This window comes from Chroicocephalus ridibundus, chromosome 1, assembly GCF_963924245.1.
Source record: "Chroicocephalus ridibundus chromosome 1, bChrRid1.1, whole genome shotgun sequence".
NCBI classification, from domain to species: Eukaryota; Metazoa; Chordata; class Aves; order Charadriiformes; family Laridae; genus Chroicocephalus; species Chroicocephalus ridibundus.
Window position 1 is genome coordinate 161,111,874 of NC_086284.1, and position 21,874 is coordinate 161,133,747.

At 38.6% G+C, this 21,874-nt stretch overlaps 1 protein-coding gene across 3 annotated transcripts in view; it reads left to right on the forward strand.

The window, feature by feature from the left end:
• Window positions 1–21,000, forward strand: part of RIC8B (RIC8 guanine nucleotide exchange factor B) — a 40,296-nt gene extending 19,296 nt beyond the window's left edge. The window contains exons 4-11 of one of the 3 annotated variants that reach the window (XM_063321257.1): window positions 1,935–2,029; window positions 6,672–6,825; window positions 7,162–7,257; window positions 9,790–9,934; window positions 10,089–10,233; window positions 12,006–12,125; window positions 13,478–13,516; window positions 19,915–21,000. In XM_063321257.1, the coding sequence (XP_063177327.1) occupies window positions 1,935–2,029; window positions 6,672–6,825; window positions 7,162–7,257; window positions 9,790–9,934; window positions 10,089–10,233; window positions 12,006–12,125; window positions 13,478–13,516; window positions 19,915–20,026 (906 nt within the window). In that variant the 3' untranslated portion in view covers window positions 20,027–21,000. Of the gene's footprint in view, window positions 1–1,934; window positions 2,030–6,671; window positions 6,826–7,161; window positions 7,258–9,789; window positions 9,935–10,088; window positions 10,234–12,005; window positions 12,126–13,477; window positions 14,678–19,914 lie in introns of those variants that run through there. The other 2 variants (XM_063321238.1, XM_063321248.1) reach the window with 2 other exon arrangements.
• The last annotated feature ends 874 nt before the right edge of the window (window positions 21,001–21,874 follow it).

Genomic DNA, 21,874 nt, shown 5'->3' on the forward strand with positions numbered 1-21,874 from the left:
ACTTGAGAAAAGTATGAAGCTTATTCTTTGCTTTAATGTCTCAAGGATACTCTGAATAAGAAATCTTGAAATTTAAGATTGTGAAGAGAAAAATCAGAAAAGCTAATATTTCAAATTTCAAGGAAATACGAAGAAAGTGAGGGGCTTTCCTTTTGTTTATATCCTTGACTTAGACCTTTATTAAAAATATCTTTAACTTTGTCAGAGAAAGTTCTTTGTACGGACACATGATTGTTGTGGAGGTAGGAAAACTTGACTGAGTGGAGAAACTTGACTCAAAGTCAAGTGTGTAACACAGCTATATGAATGTTTGCTACTTCAGAGTTTGAGAATTATTGTCTTTGCAATTAAATACTTGTGTGTGGAGGAAATAATGTCAGGTTAGGTTGGAATGTTAGGTTGGAAAGTGAAGCTATATTACATGTTCAACTCTTGAGTAGTAAGCTCTTGAAGTCTGGATCTCAAGGTTGATGTACTCTTACAAAATACTGGGAATCTTGAGAAATTAAAAGCCCAGTTTACCACAGAAAGGCAAGCAGGAGGTGGCACACAGTTATGGTGTTATCTGATGAGGTTTTGTTTGGCCGCTGTCTGGGATGAGGGAAGTTTTGTCCCACCGAACTTTTCCTCCTCCAATAGCCCAAGCACACAGCTGTCAGGAGAATTTCCTTCAGATCAGAGGGTATTCTGGTGTTAGTACATTTTTTTTTAATTTTTTTTTTTTTTTAATTTGGATGAGAGTTTAAGACATTCTGGGGTGGGAGAAGCTTATTTTGTGTTTTGAGATAAAGCTTATATAATAACTCTTTATAAAAGTTCCTAAAAGCAAGCAACCCTTAAATTAAAGAGCTCTTTAGTAGTTGTAAACTGTTAGCCAGGTATGTTACGTGGCATTCTGTATAGCAAGTATCCCTGTGGAAATATTAATGATCTGTAAGAAGAGTAAACAGCATTAATTAAGCATTAATTAAACAACAGTTAATTAAGCGGGCTGAAGATGCAGAATTTGAAGAGATTACAAACACTAGATGGAATGGAAAATAAAAGGAGACCAGAGAGGTTATGTGTGTGGGTAGAAAACTAAATGAGATCCGTCCTAAGGGGAAGAGAACCATTTGAAACACCAATATTTAATGACTGGAGATGGTTTCAAAGTCGCAAAGCCACACAAGAGCTGCAGGTGGTACAGTTGGCAGATTTGGATGCTGACGTTACAAAAGATACATTGGGCTGCTTTGTGCTAGGTCAAACACACCAGAACATATGATGGATGCCAAGAAGAGATAATGAAAAAGGACCAGGACAATGATACACACAATTAAATGATTGCAAGCTACTGGTGTACTTTTGTGTGGCTGCTGTCTCGTGGGAGATCGGGATGGGAAGTTGCTTGGAGAGAGCAAAAGTAGGGCAAATAAGGTTGCTGAGAGTAGAGAAGTTATGAAGGAAATGGTGAAAAGGTATCAAAGCAGCACAAGCAAGTGAATTAGGAAAGGAAACAGACTGGGTCGGGGAATGAAACTGTTGGCAGCAAAAAGTCTAAACGAGGAGGAGGCAAACGAAATGAAGAACATATGTAATGTAAATGGATGAAGAGGCGGCTGAGTGTAAATAGAGAAAGGAAGATAGTAGTGGTATATGAGGAGTGGTGGTATGGAGTTGAGCAAATGCTTGTATCCGGGTTTTCTGGTAGTGGAGGTTCATTTCACTGGAAAAAAGTCCACAATGCCTTTCAAAAAGCCTGGTTAAAATATGACAACTACATTGCATTAAGCATTCAGTGAACTCTAAGGTACAGTCCTTTTATTGATAGGGATGGGTGTTATGATCTAATAGGTATTTTCCATCTTTAATTTTTATTATTCTAGTGACCTGAAACCCCCACTTGCAATCTTCAAAATGAAAAAATATCTTCATAATTTATATTTATATAGAATGAATCTCATCAATTTCGTTACATGGCTGCCATCCTTCGATACTGCTTATTAACCACGGGCCCTACTGAAGACAAAACTGAAGAGTTGCACAGGTCAGTAGAATTGCAGAACCAATCTATTTTAAAAGGTTATTCTTTATTTTTTTAAAAATACAACTAAAATCTGAAGTGGGAATCTGAGAAGCAAAGAAAACTGTAGTTTTGAGTAAAATATTGTGAAGCTTTTTGATGAAAACTGTTTGCCTGAAATATTGTTTAAACATGTCCACTATTCCAGAGAGAAAATGGCTGGTGAGGTTGTTATTTTTAATCAATAATAATGAAGCTGACCTTTTCGAAATCTGGTTTTTTGTGTAACCAAGGATGAAAATATATATGGAAGTTCTAGAGGTAGTGCAAATTAAAGTGGAATGCAACTTTTGGGTTTTTTGCACAGAAGCTGATGGAAAAACTGCATTTGGAGATTTTTTTGTATGTCAGTTTTGCAATTCTGGTGGATTGGGATGGAGGTAACAAGTTGGTGTTTTATCTCCAGTGGTTCTAGGCTGCTTTATTAAAAGTACAAATATCAATTCCCTGGTGACATTTTGGAGTTGTTTTTCCCAAAGACGAGTGAGAAGATATTGCAGTTTTAGGTGCATTGGTTATTTTATCCTTCCTCAGTCCTGCACCCAGCTGTTTGTTATGTATTTGCAGCCAATAATTCAATCAAAATTCAGGGTATTTTTAGTGAAGTGGTAGTTCTCTGTTCAGTGTTACTAGTTTTTCTCCGTGACATCCTTATTTTTATCCAAGTAGGTCAGCTGTTCACAGGGCCCAACAGTACAGTAGCTTCAAATGCTATCCCACATTATCTCTCAGCAATGAAAGTTACTGTTGCCATTTTCTTCTTCTGAGATGTCTGTATATTTAAGTGTAGGATCTTTTGAAGATCATCTTCTGAACCAGCAGTCTCCAGGAAGCAGCTTTTCACACACAGCAGTCTTGAAAGGGATAAATGAACATAACTAAAATCTTGGAAAGCTCCTAGAGATCAGCAGTCTTAGTAGGTGAACACTAAAGTCCCACATCAGAGCCCTTCTCAGTTGGTGCAGACTAGTTTGGAATAATTTAGGATACCCCTGCAGTAGTTGCCATGACTAAAGTTAGTGCTGAGCGTGTCCTAAAAGGCGGTCAGTGTTTTCTCTTTGCTGCTGCATATGGTGGGATATTTGTGCTCTCATCCTCCTTTAAGGGAGGGACTGGTGGGAGTAACTCCCGCACTGCTGGGAAAATTGAACAGATTTGGATAAATTCAACAACTACAAGAAGGCAGAGATTGGCCTTTAAGCGTTTAAGCTTGTACATAGTCAACAAGACTGCCTGGTATCTGGTGAATTATTATACAGCTGATGCTCCTCCCGTGAAAACGGGTTCTGTTTCCTTGTCCAGAAATCTGACTAGTCTAATCACCCTGTAAAATATACCACCCTGTAAAATGGAATTATCTTGTGCTAGCGCAAAAGGATGCACGTTATGCAGGTCCTTCTGGTTTTAGCTTTTGCAAACCCTTGCAGATAACATCCAAAAAGGGCTTTACATATAGAAGGTGGCAGCTGTGGAGAATATGTAGTATTGGTGTGATTTCTGTCCTTGCTTTTTTCAGCCAGAAGGAGTATCGTGTGTACAGGTGCTGCCCACGTGGACCTTATGGAGACACCAAGTCAAGGGAAAGATTCTCCCTAATTCTGAGAGAGGGGAAGCAGAAAAGAAATGAGGATGGTTATCGCTGCCTTGGGTCACTTCAGTTGTTTCCCCTTCTCCATCAGACTCAGTATAGCACTGCCTCAGTCTTTCTGTTATGCTGGGAAAACAGCTTTCTCCCTCTGTTAGCTAACTGTAGCAAGTTTGCTTCGCTCAAGTTGACAGAAGAAAGAATGCAAGTGTAGTATTGCTGCATGTAGTATTCAGTCTTGAGTCATGTCACGCTTGGGGTTTTTTTTAACACGCCAGAAGAGCACTGTACAGGTTTTGATTTCTGTGATTCAAATATTTCATCCTGTTTGCAGAACCTGAGTTTTGTCTTTGAGTGCTACAGGATGCAATAAAAGCTGAATGATTTAATATGCTTTTCCACCAAGACTATTCATCATAAGGCAACTCTGGAATAGAAAAGGTATAGTCAGAACTAATGCCCCTGCAAATCCTCAGAAGGATCAGGGGCTCAGAGGGCCCCACTTCAGTCCCCTGGTGTATTTGCTCAAGCAAATCTTTAATTCCTGATAGGAGCTTCAATAATGAATGAGTAGACTTGTGTTAGCAGTCTATAGCTAATATAGCATAGCTAAAAAAATGAGGCTGTGTCATCGTTTGGGCTATTCAGTGTGCTGGACTCTGACCGTGCAATCTTTATTGCTAGAGATGAGATGTGAGGCAGAGCAGAGTACAACTTCTTGCTCTGCGTTCCACCTGGAGCCTATCAGTACAGCAGTTACGAAAACAACATTAAAAATGGAAATAAAATATAAGCAGTCCTGAATACAGAATAAACTTTACGAAGCATCAGGGAGGCACAAGTACATTTCTTAGGACTGCTGATCACTTGCACTTCTGTAAAATTGTAAATCTGCAGAATGTCAAGATGCTTAAATGAAGGGTTTGGGCAGCCGGTTAATGCACATTGTATGAACGAATGCTTGTGCTCTGAATGTTTAGGTTGAGGATTTATTTTATGCGAACATTTATGTTGGATACGTGCCCTGAGCTGTGATGTACTGATTGCCAGTGTGACCCTCTATCTAATAAATAAGCAGAAGTTACCTATAAAAATATCTTAGCTAATTTAGTACCTGGTATTGTTGTCATTATTGTGGTTCTGTCATGTCATTACTTAACGTTTGAATATGAACAGCTTAAAGCACCACATATTAGAGTGAGTGCCATTTTTGCCCACTAACAAGGTTTTAATCAAGGCATTCAGCAGCTCTAAATAGGCCTTTGCTTCTGAATTTGCATATCAGGAGGGGGCTGGGAGCATGAGTGGGTGGATGTCATGTCCCAGTGATTAATGATCTCTAGGAAGCCGAAAAGGGGAGAGTAATATACGCAGTATTTCTACCCCCTGGAGTAGGAATGCAAACACTATTGTGCAGATCTGTGCATAGTCACTGACTTCCTGGTAGCTGGAGAATTTCATACACTCCTCTACCACAAATAAAACTGTCAGTGGAGTGACAAAGATCAGAAAGCCGGGCTTCATTTATTGAAAAGAATAGCTCAGACACAGTGATCCAGAAAATTAATTTTGTAGGTGTTTGGGAACTTGGTTGTTTAATAAGAAACTGGTAAAAAGAGAACTTTTGATGAAAGGCCTGAAGCCACCAAATATTTGTTGAATTTCAGTCTGTTTTGTTTCTGCCTGTTCCTGAATTATTGGAGAGGAGTAACTTCTATGATATAAAAGATGTATCTTAAACAGGAATTAGAAACAAAACAAAGAGAACAAGCTTTCCAAAAGGTAGAAGTTGTCTGAATTTCAATTGCTAAAAGAGCAAAAGGGAGAGGGCACAATGTGGAACAGCCACCCAGTCTGATCAGACCAAAACTAGCGTATTTGTTAGAAATCCTGTTACATTTCATTGCCATGATTTGCTTTCTGTTGTACTAAACCTTTGTTAGAATTGTATTAATACAACGTAAAAACCAAGGGCAGCTTCTAAGTAAATATTATTAAAAGTGTTAAATGAAGTTGTTTGAAAAGTTTTCTCTATTCTTGGAACACTCCACCAATCCTTGAAAACATCAGTGCTCATAGTTCCGTTGATAGCTTTGAGGTCTGTATGTGTAAGCCTTGAATAGTTCTGTAGTATTTCTAAATATAGCCATTTATAATTTTACTTGTGCATCAGCAAGCAAATAATGACAGAATTCTAATTTTTGCAGCATCTGTGTAATTTATTCAGAAAGAGTACAAATGCAAGTCTGTGTAACAGGATAGATAGCAAACTCAAGGGTTGTGTACCACGCAGGAGACCCTTGCAAGTAAGTTCCATCTTACTCCATTAAAGAGGAGGGAGGGACCCTGCGCTCTAATTTAAATCACGTAATGGATATTTGGGAGGCTCTGCTTCATAGAATGCAAAGACTGCCACTTACTGAAAGGTAGTGCTTGGTAAATAAAGCCGAGTCTTTTTTTAATGTGTTAAAAGCCTTCTGTATTTCCAATACGCTACAAACTGAGTAAAAGTGGAAATATTTCAGGGGACATGAGAAATTGCCACCACACCCCACTGCTATAGGAAGAGGAAATGTTTTCTACGGTGTACTTTGTCACATTGATGATGGTAATATGGATGTGGTGTAAAATGTTTTAAGTTTCAAGCAGGAAAAAATTCCCGACTGCTGCAAATCAATGTGAGAGTTCCCCCTGCTGTCCTGCAAGATCAGCTGCTGTAACGTTGCTGGAAGCTGTGCCTTATCTAAGGGATGGGATGCCGCGGGGGCTGGAAGTAATAATGCACTGCTGCTGTATAGCTTTTGGAGCTTTTGTCTTTCTTTTTCCTTGTTTGTTCCAAGAGCCAGCACTCAGGCGATAATGCATGCCACCTTCTTTAAAACCCAGAGAGTAGAAAATAAAGCATTGTTTGAGTTGCAGGGCCTTTCTGCTTGCAGTTGTACAAACAGTTTAGGGTGAGTTGTACTCTGTTTTTAATTCTTTCTTTCAAAATAATAATGAATTTTTTAAAATCTGTTTCAGCAATGCAATCAACCTCTTAAGCAATGTTCCCGTTTCTTGCTTGGATGTTCTTATTAGTCCATCATCCCAAGAGGAAACAGATATAAAATACAATGGTATGAATATGACAGCAATTCAAATTTTGCTGGATTTCATGGAGAAGAGAATAGACAAGGTATGGACTGTAAAGATTCTTGACAAAAGGGGCCTCCCTCTTTCATTAAAGCAAAAAGTGCATATATGTAAAGTTCTTATAATCCTTTCAGACAGTGTTTATCACAAATACGGATGACCTTTCTTCTAGATTGTGAAACACCTCAAAATTGAGAACAAATTCCTCTATCATCTGAAACATACTTGCTTGTGTGTGTGAGAGGATGAACATTTGGCTCTTTGTTTATATCTATGTAAAGTTCATGTTTTGGCTGTCATATAGGACTTTATTGAAGGGCTCCTAGGATTTGAAAACAAAAATTTACTCTTAAAAATGTTTTATTTGGTTTTATTTTAGGGAAGCAGCTATAGAGAAGGTCTAACTCCAGTTCTCAGTTTATTAACTGAATGCTGCCGAACTCATAGGAATATCAGGAAGTTTATCAAAGCTCAGGTAAGTAAAATATTCATCAAAATTTGAATATGATGCTAATGGTAACCTTTTTGAGGTTTGTACGTCAGTGCAAGACACTGATACTTTAAAAGCATGAATGGTTCCATATTAAATTACCCACAAAGTTCTCTGCAGTATTTTTTCTATTTTTCTGGGTTTTTTCAGTCTGACAGCTGTCAGCTATAGAAATAATTTTTCAGTCATGTAAATCAATAGATATTATGGCCTAAGTTCCACGATACATTTTGTCGAGCTGTTAAGTAGTAGCGTTAGGGATGGTGTAAAGCTGTGTTAACATGGGGCACCGTGGATCATGTGCTGCAGGGGCAAAGAACTCGGTGAGGTCTGTCCCCTTACATCCAGCATATAAAAAATAATTCAGTGCCGTTAACAGAACTTGGCAAAGCTGTATGGTAGCCAGCGAGGCTACCGTAGGTGGGTTTTGGTGTCGGTTTGCCTATCGTACCAAGGTGTTTTGGTGGGTTTTGCCTGAGCTTTAGTTTGACTTCAGCAGGCAGGAGTCGTTGCAATTGAAACCTGTGTACTGGTGTGTATCAGCTCTTCTGTCAGAGTAAAACTCTGTCCCTGAACAGAGGCACGCTTCAGCACTTGCTCTCTTAAAAGAGCTGTTTTATACAGGAAAAAAGGTTTCCATGCTATGGTTAAATATCCAAAGGATCTCTATGGCGTGGTGGTTGGGTGTGGTGATTTCTGCTTGTTCTGCTGATTTTCCTGAGTCTAGTGGAGAAAAGTTAAAAGACAAGCAAGGGAGAGACAGCTGAAACCAGCTGAGAAATCTTTTTCCTAAGCTGCAGTGATGTTCAGGTTGCATCTTAAATGTTGCTCACAGATCAAAGCTGCATCTCAGTTCATAAATAGAGTTTATAATGGAAAAGGGCATAGTTTGCATATATTTTCTGCCTCTTTCGTCTATACCAGAAAAGTGTTTTTGAGGAATTTAAGAAACTTGTTCTTGGTGTTTATTGGTTTTGTTCACAGCAGTTCTTTCCTAGGATACTCTTCTAATCTGCTAAGAGCCAAGTTTCAGAAGTTAGAAAATGAAGTTGTCTGCATGTTTTTATGACATCTCGGCGTCTAGATGTCAGGATATAATTGCATGCTGCCTCTTACCACAGGACCACTGCCTCATATAGTGCACAGAATAGATGGATGCCGCTAACTGCATGACCGGATGTTTGATATTTTGAATTGCCCTCATTGTTAAGTGTTGGCCTTAGGCTTTATTTATTGTGCACTATTCAAATTCTGATCTGAAGACAGAATGATTAATTTCCTCATGGACTGTCCTATGGCACTCATCACTGTATTAGTATTAGAGTATTCTAAAAACATTAATTCATTCTTACAACACTCTGTGAAATGTCAGTCATGGTACTATCCCCATTGGGGAAAGTAAGCAGGGACAAAGTAAAATGTTTTTGCTAATTGTTTGAATACTTAGTTTGAAGAAGATGGGGTCTGTTTTTTTCAAAGCAGTCAATATTGTAGCATTCATTTGTTTAAGTATCGGTTCCCAGTGAGTCTGATTTCAGTAGTAATTGTGCAGTAATTTTGCACAGAACATGACATTTTTACATTACACACCAAGAAGACAAAGGACCTGCAAGTTCTTACGACAATTAGTAACATCTTTGGTTTCATTCCCTCGTAAAACACTGAAGATTCATAATTCTTACCGGAGTCTTCAGACCATTAAATATTTCATACTGCGGCCCAGGTTTGTTTGCAGATCGAATCATACCCTGGGAATGTGGAAAATTAATGTAGGTCTTGAGTCTGAATGCATACGCACAAGGAGGCGGAAGTTACGTTGCAAAACCAGCCGTGTTTCAGGAACCTTCTGCCTTTCTTCAGGGTTGAAGTTACCAACACTAATGACATTTAATGAGAAAATAGTGTGTTTGCGGAAATGTTAAATAGTGTTTTCTCCAAAATCTCTTTGAAACTTAGCTTTACCTTTAAAACGGTGTTTTCTGGGAAAAGTATGCATTTCTTCTGTAAACATAGAGCTAATTTTTTAAATTCATGGTACTAGGACTTGCAATATTACTTATTTTCCTGCTTTTTTCACTATAAGTATGTTCATTGGTCTGTGTAAATTACACATCATGTTAATATTGTAAGTTCCTTAAGCCGGTATTTTTAATGCTTTTGCCAGATACTTGAGCAAAACAGAAGAAACAAAGAACTGAGGTTACTGCTGCCTGTGAGCCAACTATTTTGGGACACTCATTGGTGCTCTTAAATTCCTAATAATTGTCTTTTTTTTAAAAAGTCTGTGTTTGGGACTGAGTACTTTTCTGCCCAGGGTGGCAGACCAGAAGGCCTGAATATGTTAAGAAGTGAGTCGTTACTAGTGCATGTAAGCGCAGTTGGGTTGATTTCATTCCTTTTTCTGAAGGCGCCGAGCTTACAGTATATTCTTGTTCTATTGACTGTGTTTGTTTCTGCAAGGATCGGATAGGTATTGCCATGCATTCTATGCTGGTTTTCCTTTATTTGTGCTGCTAGGTATTGCCTCCATTAAGGGACGTATCAAGTCGTCCAGAAGTTGGCACAACAGTGAGAAACAAGCTTGTGCGCCTTATGACACACGTAGACCTTGGAGTAAAGCAAATTGCAGCAGAATTTCTTTTTGTTCTTTGTAAAGAGAGAGGTAAAAATTACTTTTTCTTCTCCCTCTTATATAAGGTCTTGCTGTAATTAGTATATTTGCCTTTTGCTGTACCTCTCAATTCTTGTAACACTATGCTGTTTTTTGGCTTTGTAGCTGATTATAGCTCAATAATTTTCGGTATCACTCTTTGCAGTTGACAGCCTGTTAAAATATACAGGCTATGGTAACGCGGCAGGATTGCTGGCAGCAAGGGGCCTGTTAGCAGGAGGAAGAGGAGATCATTGGTACTCAGATGATGAAGATACAGATACAGAAGAATACAAATCTGCAAAGCCAAAGTATAGTATTGTTTTTTCCTGTTTTTTTTTCTGTCCTGTTGCAATGTAGATGTTTTGACATAATTTTTTTTGTTTCACCTTTTCCAGAGAGGCCAGTTTTGGAATTACATGTGCTTATATTAACTCCTGTCTCCTGTTGACTTCATGATCTAATTATTGATTAACCAGCCTCTAAGAGTGACCATCATATAGTCAGATGGCTCCAGGGGGAAAAAAAATCACTATGAGAATGATTTAAATTCAGTTTGAATAACTGTTTAAAATTCAAGTATGAAAAAATATTTTTGAGCAAATTTTAGAAAAAAAAATTATAGTAACAAACTTAGCAAGGATGGCTTTTGCCCCAGATTTTCCAGGAACTCTCATGAAGTTGCCCAACTACTAACTATTGTTTGTGGGGTATTTCTGTTTAACAGAGAAAATAAAGGTGTCAAATGTGACTTAAGGTTTTAAGGGGGACTTTGTTAAAAAGGTACTAAAATTTCCCTGAAGAATCAAGTAGGTCACCTAAGTAAATACGGAAGGACTAAATAACTTCTGTAGAAGTCATGCATCAGGAATCCAACACATTTGTTTGAAGGAGTCAGTGATCATAGAGAAGCTCTCTCTGTTGATTTTTATTAATTGTAATTGATTTGGTGTTAGAGGTTTTGGTTTGTCGCGTTACATCTAGGATTTGGTGCCTTTTTAGGTACGTTCTGAAATTATTGATAGTGGGCATCCAAAGCACATTATTTTTCCACTTCACTCTGTTTTCCTTGAATTACACAGACATGATAAGATATATGATGGGGAATTGTGGCTTATTGAAAGATTCTTATTAAGGAACATGAATGAAAGACAGGATTAAATGTATGAGAAGTTACAGGAATTCTATTGCTTCTATGCTAAGAAACGAACTCTGAAACAGGAGGTTTCTTTTTATTTCTGCACTTCAGTGTTATTTTTTCTTGCTCCTTTATCTCTGCTCTTCTTTCAAAAGCCTAACATCCAGTTATATGCATATAAGTAAAACTATAACATCTATTTAGGTAAAAGCTGACACTTAAATGAAACATTCAAGACAACTGTTAGTTGATTTATGCATCTGATTTTCGGTATTGCTGTTAAATGTTTGTGATTTAATTGATTGAAAAGATAATTTGCCCTGAAAGTGTTCTTTAAAACTGTTTCTTTGTTTTTTACCATTTTTGTATCGCCATTCACTTGTTTTAACAGTGAAAATAAAACTGGCATTGTAAATTCTCAAAGTGAAGTAACTTTAACTTGGTTTGAGCAAAAATCATCATGGAAGGGGAATAGTAAACTAATTCAATGTTTTTTTCATTAATAAGAAAATGTAACTGGAACCTGTCTGTATCTTCAAAATTAAACCTGTACGGAATGAGTTTCAAACAAATATCTGTCATTCTGTTCCCTGTCTATGTTATTATTACTAATTACATTGTTGTTATTACCAGCATTATTGCCCTGCTTTCAAACTGCTTGTGTATGGGTTATAATACAAGAAGTACTGGTGTTCTGTGTATTTCTGAGTAGGTGCCAAGAAATTAATGCAGTGAATCGATAAGAAGATAATAATTCACAAGAAAAGGCTACAAAAAGGGTGTAAAAATGAAGGCTGGCTATTTAAAGTAAAAACTTTCATGTGCATTTCAGGCAGTTTTAGTCTGGGGGTTTCTGTTAGTGTGTTCCTCTTGCCTCCTATCAAGAAGATAGACAATTTACATATTTCTATAGAAATGTAAACGGTATTGTTTTTCCACCTCCAGCATTAACCTCATCACTGGTCACTTAGAAGAACCAATGCCCAATCCGATGGATGAAATGACGGAAGAACAAAAAGAATATGAAGCTATGAAGCTTGTCAACATGTTTGATAAACTTTCCAGGTATTGTATTATAGCTGCTTTTGAGGGAGGCAACTCATATCCTGGCTCTTTACTAAGGTCTAGTGCTTCAAAATAGTGCTATAATCGACTTCTTTCTGGGATTAGGAACACTTTAACTGCAGAGAAAAATGTTTAGCACTTCAAACAAACGAGTGATATGTAACAGGACTTCAGAGGGAAACCTCTTTTGGAGGGGACTGAACAGAATCAGGAAGATCTGGTGGTGAGGGGACCTGCCTCCTAAATAGATAGGCTGATAATAATGAAAAGAATTTCTCTTTTTTAAGTATGGGACACAATCCAAGCCCAAGGCAAGTGTACTCGTTAAGCCCAAGGCAAGTGTACTCGTTTTCCCCAAGCCAATGAGCAGCATCTCATGGCAGCACTTATGTGTGCTGCTTATATGAAGAACAAACACAGTGTGAAACTAGTTGTCACCAGAAACAATAAATTATACAATGGAGCAATTAAAAGGGAATTTACAATTTAGAATTATTGTGGATTTATTAGAGTTAAGTGTGGACTGGATTACAAATGAACCTTTATAATTTGTTTATGACGTAATATCATAAAAGAAAATGGTACTAAATGTGACATAAAGGTATCTGTTGTTGATACAGAGAGTTGATTTTTATTTTATAACTTTCTACGTACAAAAAGGGAATAGAGCTGTGCTGTTAGCTGAAGATTTTTTTTGTGTTTTGACTCAGTATGCCTAGAATTCGCTGGTTTTGCTTCCCCCATACTTGTAGCCATATTGGAGTGATTGCTTGGACTTTTGTTTTCTGTGTAAGCAAAATTTTACGTTCTTGAGGAACACTTAATGTAATACTAATTCATCATTGAACGAAGCTGTAGGAATTTAGGTAAATACAGAAGTGGATCATTCCTCAAGCAGGGGCAGACTCGAGCTAGAAATGTGTTTGTGTTTTGTAAGAGTCTGTAGATATTCAAATAACAAGATCTGTTGAGAGAAATTCAGCAAACCAAGTATTTTTACATCTCTACTAAAGATTAGAAATACAGCAAAAGATATGGGAGAATTTGGATTTTGTATTAGCTGACAAAGACTGAATTATAAACAGGAGAGAAAGCAGGGAAGGGTGTCGGAACAGCTGATCTGAGACTGTCAGTGAAGTAATTGGATACTTTTTCACACTATTTGCATGGAAAGGAAGCGTATTATGTTACAGTCTTTTTAATAAAGAGAAGAAAATGCAATGCACATGTAATCTTAATTGAACTACTGTGTAAAATGGAACGATTTCTATGTAAGCTAGAGAATTAAGATGCTGAGCGTAAGGGGTACCACAATAAGATGATTAAATGGTCTAAAACTTTTTTTTTAACAGGAAGATTGAGACCGGAGATAAACTAAGACCTGAAGACAAGTCAGTTGCTCTCTATAGCAGTTACACACACAAAGTCCAAATGGCGTTACTGTAGCATAAGAGCCTTTTCAGTTTGGAGGATTGGAGGCACCTGCTGGGTTGCCTGCTACAGACTGACAATAACTAAGCAGCTGGTGCCCTGTGTCACTACTTATCCTCTTGGCCAGTAGCATTACTTTCACCTTGGGCTTTCTGTGTCACTTACATCCACCTGCAGTTTCTTAGGCTGCAAACTCTTCAGGGCTGGGGCTCTTTTTGTTGTAAGGTTTTTGTTTGTTTGTTTTTCAGTATAGCGATTACTGTGTGACAGTGTTGTTGATGTGACCCCTTTAGGTGCTGTAATAACATGAATAAAATCACTTGACTGTTCTTCCTACTCTTTTTGTTTTACCGAAAATGGAGGGGGCGGGGAATGCTGGCAGGAAGGAAATAGAAAATAAGACTTGGTTTTGGGAGGCTGTGGGATGTTTTTAACGAATGTAATTGAGTGCAGTTGTGGGGTTTGCAGATGTTAAATAAAATAGGAAGCTGCCAGTCTTGCATACAAGAAGAAAGAGTTAGTAACATGCTGATAGTAGTGGAAGTCCCTCCATGTTTTTGGAATCAAACACTTCTGCTTCCAGCTTGAGCCCTTCAGTGCTGGGAGTTTTCAGAGACTTAAAGCTACCAGTGGAATGCACTTTTTTTCCTTGGTTTGCAACCTACAAATTTAAACTGGAGATTGCTTTCATAGGAGCCTTCAGTTGGTTCTGGGTTTTGAATCTTGCTTTGAGACAGACTTCTGGTGGCAGGTTTCCTACTCCTGCTGGTCTTTGTTGTTGTCACCATAGGAGGGGACATATACCATGAAATGAGCAGGTTCCATTTGGTGCAGTGCCAACCAACAGCTCCTTCTTCTAATCTTGAAAGAATTTATATAATTTTATCTGTGTAACTTGAACAAGAGATTGGATGTACAGCAAAACTGGTTTGCTTAGCACACTTGTATTGTCCCAGTCATGGAAGCTAAGCTTTAAAAAGCTAGCATGATTTTACTGGAGAAAGGGATGGAAAAAAAAAGTTGAAGGACTGACAAACTTGCTTCCCTTCCTGACTGATAAGGATAACCGGGCCAGTCTGTCACTGGGGTGTGCTAGATTTGGCTTTGACTGGCTCTGTATCATTTTTTAAAGCTACCTGATGATGGATTGAACTCCAAAAACAAATTTGCAAAACAGTATTACGTCATTGAAAAGTTATAGCCTTCATTAGTGGCTGCTAACTGTTTACACTGTACCATTTGTACAGTTTTACTGAAACTATAAGTAACAAATTGGCATTTTCTCCCTTGATCCATAAGATGCCAGTGGATTTTTGCTCTCCGTGTTTCTCTTTATTTTCAGCATTGGCACTGAAGAATTGAATCTGCTTTGAGGTGATGTAAATCTGATCCATGCTTTTGGTCATTTCCAATCTCACTTCCAAATCTATTCTATTCTGTTAGGCTGTCGGTGTTTAGGCCTGTTCAGGAGGTTCTTGACCATTGACAGTGATAAATTAAAATTAATCACCCAGTTTTGTTTTATCAAAAAGTGTGGAGGAAAGCTGGATATTGTTTGTGAACCCATTTCCCCTGCCTCAATATTTTAACATAGACTTGGGTTCTACAAAAGCTTTTATAGAAATTAATATTTTGCTGAAATTTGGCTGCAGTACTTTTTAAAATCATTAAATATATATAAATTATAAGTGTAAATGAAGATGAAAAATCTTGATTATTGCAGCTCTTGGAAGATGTCGATGTTACTTAGGTAGTTTGATGGATGCCCGAACTTGGCCCTAAAGTAACTCTATGGGCTTTGTCTGCTGTAAGGGTCAATACTGTCGTGTTGATTCATTGAGAATTGTTTGGCGACTGTAAATTAGTGTCCCCTCTATGTGATACACATCTTTGAGCTTTGAAAAACTCCCCAGATCTGCAAAAAGATTTAACTCAACCTTTCATTTTTGCAAAATGTGAAGCTAGCCACCTTAAATCAGTGTTGTATGATATTCTGTCTGTTTATATTATAGATTATTGGAAATACTCCGTGTTAATTAAAATGTCTGGAAAAAATGCTAACATTTTTTCTATTATAAACGGTAGGTAGAATTGTATATTAATTGACTAATTTAAAATGTCAGGATGCTTTTTCCAAGCCAACCTTGTATTAATAGCAAGAATCCTTTTGCTGATGAAATAGTCTCCAATTATCACAGCTCGGGTTTTGTTGTACATTGAACAGAAGTCAACAAAACGAGTATGTAAGAGAACCTGTCTAAATAAGAAACCATACTCATTAAAACCACAAAATTAATCACAGAATGAATGAAGAAGGCAATGTTACATAGATATTTTTTTCCCCTCCCCTTTCTAATCATAGAACAAAATAATGTTACTTGAAAGGATCGGAACTATTATTTAGTACTCAATTATAAGGAGGTGAATAGGTCCCTAACATGCCATTTTATCAAAGGAGCGGACTGGTGTTCACATGATGGCTGTTTCATTACAGACACCATCATTAATTCCATGTGTCAATACAGCCCTGTAGCACATAGGGCAGACAAGAAAGAGTTACCCTTCAAAACAAGGGAATGATTTTTGAGTTGTCATCAAGCTAAATGGCAAGCAGGAAGCTAGAACTTTTATAGATATATTTGAAGGGACTCTTGGGAGATCTGGAAGTGGAAGAAGAGAATGCATTTTACCAACTGTTTAATTATGGTGTGTTCCTAAGTACGCTTGAATAGACTGCTTTGTTTGCATTAGAAAAATGAATGTTGCAAGAAGGTGTATTTGAGTATATGGGAGGTCACACAAGGATGTTCAAATATGTATAAATATGCACATTGTGTACTTGTATATATCTTCATGGATACAGAAGTATTCCCGCTGCCACCTACTGGGCTGAAGCGATCTCTCTTCTGCCCTATAGATGGACCATGAACATCCAGTTTCTGGATAACGAACTCTCTTCTGAGGTTATACGTGCCAGTTTCTGGTGCTTCCTTTGCCACCTTGTATTTCACCTTAAACATTAAGCACGTCCTCAGCTAGGCCAAGTTGTCAAAACTCAGTGGAGGTCTCTGTAAAACTGGCAAATTGGTGAGGCTGGCAGAGCTGAGACTTCATACCAGGTAAGCATCAGCTCTTGTGTGGTATTGAAGTCAGCTCAGTGATGCCTCTTGCAGTCCTACCCAAAATTCTGTTATTTAGCAGGTAGTTGTTCCAGATTTCTGAAGCTAGCTTTGTAGGCAGCCCAGATCTTTTCATCTATTTGTCTCCCTCTGGATTTTTCCCCTTCCCATGAGTAAACTCGTGTCATTTTCTTTGGAGTTTGCAGTCAAGTCTTCACTGGTGAGAGGATGCCACGTTTTACACCGTTTTAGGACTAGATTATGGTTAGGAAGAAAACAGGCTGATCCCTGCTTCTCCTCCTACCTCTTCTTTTGGTGGCCTAGAATATTTCTGGCTTGATACAGTTCAGTTTTACTGGGTAGCATTTGTCTGAGGAAGGATGTATGGAGTCCAGCCTCCTAACACAGAGAAAGAACAGCAAACTTCTAACAACCATCATTCATCCTGGTCAAGGACTTGCAAAGCAGGAAGCTCATGCAGGCACAGAAAGGTTAACTGAAAAACATCCTTGTTATTCTCTGAAATACGAGATCGGCCTAGCTGATGGTTAAAGCCTAGAGAGGAGGAAAAGCATTGGGAACGAACCTCAAGTGCAGTACAGCACAGGTCATAATAGTGCACTCTGAGTACAGCGAGCTGAGAAACAGGCTTTCGAGCATCACAGAGGATGCAAATGCACGGCAGTGACTCAGACTTCTATGTTACGTTGTCAGACAAAACTTGGTGCGTTTATCCCCAAAAGACCCCCACAAAACCCACAGATCAAGACTTGTGCGTATGGATCTGTCTTGTCTATTGCATCTGGTGTTCAGTGTCTCCAGAGGTGACTGACCAGGAGAGAAAAAGTTTCTGTCAAGTTCTGGAGTGCGTGTGACAGGGTGTAAAAGTGAAGCACATAAGGGAAGTTGCAGAGAAAGCTATTTCTTTATAATTGACAAATGATGAGGTAGGACTTCTTGACAATATTTTTACAGGTATTTTACAAGTATCCTTCTGTGAGCAGAGGGAGGTCCCCACGTAAGGGGACCTTGGGACCTTGTTTTCCCGTGTTTGTCTTTCCGTTTTCTTGAACTGTTTCTTTATCCTTTAGTAGCCAATATAATTTATTTATTACCAATAATAAATTGTAAGTGACTAGAAAATAATGTGATTCTATGACTTCTGGCTGCAACGTTAAATGTTGCAACCTAAGAGTATGCGTTGTGGTTTTTAAAACAAAAATGTAGGATCCTCTGAGCTTAGAGGGAAGCAAAAGTGATTTCATTCTTTGTGGCTATGTTTTTACTTTTAGGACTTAAAAAATACGAGCAAGGACTTACTCTTCAGGTTATTCTCCAAAAATAAGTGTATTAGATCACATTTGAGTAAGTGGCACTGCAGAATTTGTTGCAAGACTGATCACAGATTTCAAAGGATATTTGTTTCGTATTATGGTGTTTAAAGTTTAAAAGCTAAAAAGGCCTTAGATGTATAGGGTTTTTTCCTGTGAAAAAAGTCTTTGCTATTAGATGCAACTCTGAAGCACTCTGGCTTTGGCTTTGGGGGACCCCCACAGCAGGCAGGGAGGGTTCTGGTCCTGTTTGGACACTAGATCTGCAGTCTTCATTTTTTGAGCCCTTTCAAATCTGATCTCAAGTATTCTTTTGATCTCTTCTCGCACACATCTCCAGCAGATACTTGAAAACTTAAGAGTGCTCTCATTTGGGCAGAATCTGTGCACTGGATCGCACTGCCTGAAGGAGGAGGACTTGCTGTCAGTCCTCAAGTATGGCAAGGTATCTCCAGTCTATTTAAAGATAGATTCTACTCTTACACACACACACAAAGTCCGGGCTGTGCTCTTCGAGTATGGTCGTTACAAACCTCCTTCCCTGGCCCCCAGCATCGCCCCGCCGCAGACCTGGTGAGCCAAACCACAGCAGTTTCTCCAGGTCCAGTTTCTCACGGTTTGAAATGCTGCAGGCAGTGGGATTTGTGACCTTATCGCTGTAGTATCTGCTTGCCACATCTGCACAAATGGCTGTGTTTGTCTTGCTGGTCTCTGCTCTTCCCGAGCAAAAGAGACTCTTGGAGACTTAATTTAACTGCTGCTTGACTGTACAGTATCTAGCGTACACATGCCGCATAATTCAGATGTTGCCTTTCTTGCTGTTCCTATGGTTGCGTTCAGGTTAGATTGCCAGCCTCGCACAAGCAATTTTTGTCCCTTTTCCCAGCCAAGGTAGTGATGCAGACCAGGCAGAGAGCTGGTGAAATGCCTTTGCGTCCCTACTGAGTGATGGAGTTTTATTGTCCGTGGCTCGGGAGGGTGGTATACGTGTGCTAAATCGGCAGTTTTACTGGGCTGCCTTTCAAGCAAGGGGTAAACTGACATCAAGCCTCCGCTCCTTTATTTAAGGTGACTTCTGAATATTTAGAGGTATTCTCCATTATTTTTTTTTTCAGCAGAAAATCAAAATGTTATCTTTGCCCTTACAGCTTTTGCCATAATCCACATATAAATGAGGTGATAAAAAGTAAGGATTAAATAAATCTTTGCTAATACTTTTTGATTGGCTTAATCAATAATTAATCATCTCTTAGATGAGGCTGTAGCTTGTGGAGTAGATATAATTGGATTAGCTGCTGAGAGGCCTTTGGAGCTTTGAAGAGATTAAAATGGCTGTCAATCCTGTAATTAAACTGCCACAAACAAAAGCAACAGTATTAGAATCAGTCAGGTTTTTTTAAATGAATCAACAAGTACTTACCCACCCCTAGGAGTGGTGTAGGCAGAGTCTGTTCTCGTATCTGATTTATTTCCTTCAACAAGATGAATATGGATCAAATAATTGTTTTAATTGCCTGGGCATATATTGGCCAGAATGGCAGGTGAAATTTTAGGCAGAAATGGCTGTCAGAGAACTCTTAGAAGAAAAGCTAGTTTGTGTATGTAAAACAGCGGACCTGCTCCTTGTCTTGAGCCTATTAGGCACTGACTTTTCATGGTGTCTTTAATTGGCTAAGTAGGTTTGGCCTACATGAATGAAGTCTTTATCTGGCCTGCTCTTCCCCTCCCACCTATTTTGGAAGGTTTTTTGTTCCTCTTTCTTCAAAACAGAGGGCTTTAGCAGAAATAACTTCCTTTTAAAGGCCCATTATGTACTAAAGCATATACTGTATGTGACTGTATTATACACATGTGAATCGATATGTGTGCATATGCTAATATATAGTCTTTTTTTTAAATCTGTTACAGAGATGAGCTTATAAAACCAATGGGAGTGCGGCCGGATGGTACAATGGCTCCTTTGGAAGAAGCAGTCAGCCAGTACCAAACCAACAAGGAAGACAGCTCAGATTCAGACTAAAGCATCACCTGCTTCACTCTCAATTCTCCTCTAATCCACACTTTTCCTTACAGCCACCACATCTTTTATCTAGGCGTTTTATCCTCACATTCGCCAGCATCACTCTAATTGTTCTGGTTTTAAATGATGGGTCCTGTGGTGTAATGTCTGAATTTTTATTATGTCTGTTCAAAGAACATATCAATTTATTAGTTTATGATCTTTATTAATCTAAAAAATGTATTTCAAAGGGATAAAAAACAAAAGCAAACAATGTAAAAAAAAATAAAAACACTTTAATTTTCCAGAATCCTGTTTTCTGAACTCTGTAGGTTATACCATTCTTGGTATTTTATTTTTTTGTATTGTCTCGCCAGTCTCTCCTTTTATATAATTGTAATTAAAGAAACGTGTTTGCTTAGTGGAATTAGGGGCAGAGGATGTTTAAACTTAGAAGTCTGACTGCTTTAACTGGCCTTCAGCAGTGATTTTAGAGCTACCCTTTTTTAAATATCATTGGATTTCTTACTGCTGCACACTTCTGTGGTTAAGCTGCTGCTTAAGATTTTACCAATGTGTCAGTCACTGACTGCTGCTAAGATTACTTTTAAATTGGGAACAAGATGATGTGTGTTGTATGTCCTCCCTCCCCCTCCCCTATTAAGACCACACAAATATACACACCTCCCCCCCCATCTTTGGTTAAGTAAAAACGTCCCTATTCAAAACAGCATTCAAGTATGTACACTTAAATGTTGCCGTGAATGGGACTGGACTAAAGTGAAGTGCATGTGCAAGTGTTTTATGGAATTGGGGCCTACTTTTGGAGATTAACGGGTGCGCCTCACTTTAAGGGAAGTCAAACTAATCAACAAAGAAACATTTCCTTTTAGGGGAACTTGGGAAGCGAGGGGATAGAGAATGGGAAGGTGGGAAGGAGAAGAGTGTCACTTTCAACTCTGTACTCTTTAAAAACAAAGATTAAAGTTTTAGGCGTGCTGCACTGCTGTTGCCTCTTTGCCTGCTTGGTTTCTTTCTCTATGTGTTTCTCCCAGCATGAATTATATGAAGAATAATCCACGTCCTAGTTTTTAATTCCTTTTTTTTTGCTCAGAAGCATACACATGCCATTCTTGTGAACCTTTCAGAGGTTCATGAAGGTTCTCCAATTTGCCTTTGTTTCCTACGACTTGACACTGGTTCCCTGAACTAAGGAAGCTGGTGTTCAAAGACCTTGTAAAGGGAGGGCTTGGTAGGAAATGATGCTGTCGTTTCCCACGTGAGGAGCTTCCACAGATCTTAGTACTCCAAAAGGACTAAAAGGAAATAATGCCCTGCTCTCGGCAGCTAAGTTTGTTTTCCCAAAGGATGCTGCCCCCCCTCCTTTTTTTTTCTTTCAAAAAAAGACAACAAGGGAGCTTCGGGACATTAATTGTATACATTTCTGTATGCTGGGACCTTTCTGAGTGTTAAAATCATTGCTGCTTTGAGTTATGACGTGACTTGGGCTATATCATCTGCTGTATCCACATGGAGCATCGCAATTTGCATGGGGCAAAGGAAGCCAGCTACTGTTTCCATACAGCAATAGCTAAAGCAAAGCCCATCGATGTATTGATAATGCTGAAATCACGCCTATTACATATGAATCCAAAAGGGGGAGGGAGGAGTTACCCAGGAGCAAGTCATGTGCTTAGCTGCATCTAGGCTGGGTCTCAAAAATGTAATTCTGGGTTTAACATCATCCAAATGATGATGGCTAAAATGAGCCCAGCACAGGCAAGTGTTAAGTGCACTGCAGGTGAAAAGAATTTATGAACCATCCCTGAGCAGCAAAACTTAACTAGCTCTGTTAACGAGGAGTGGAGT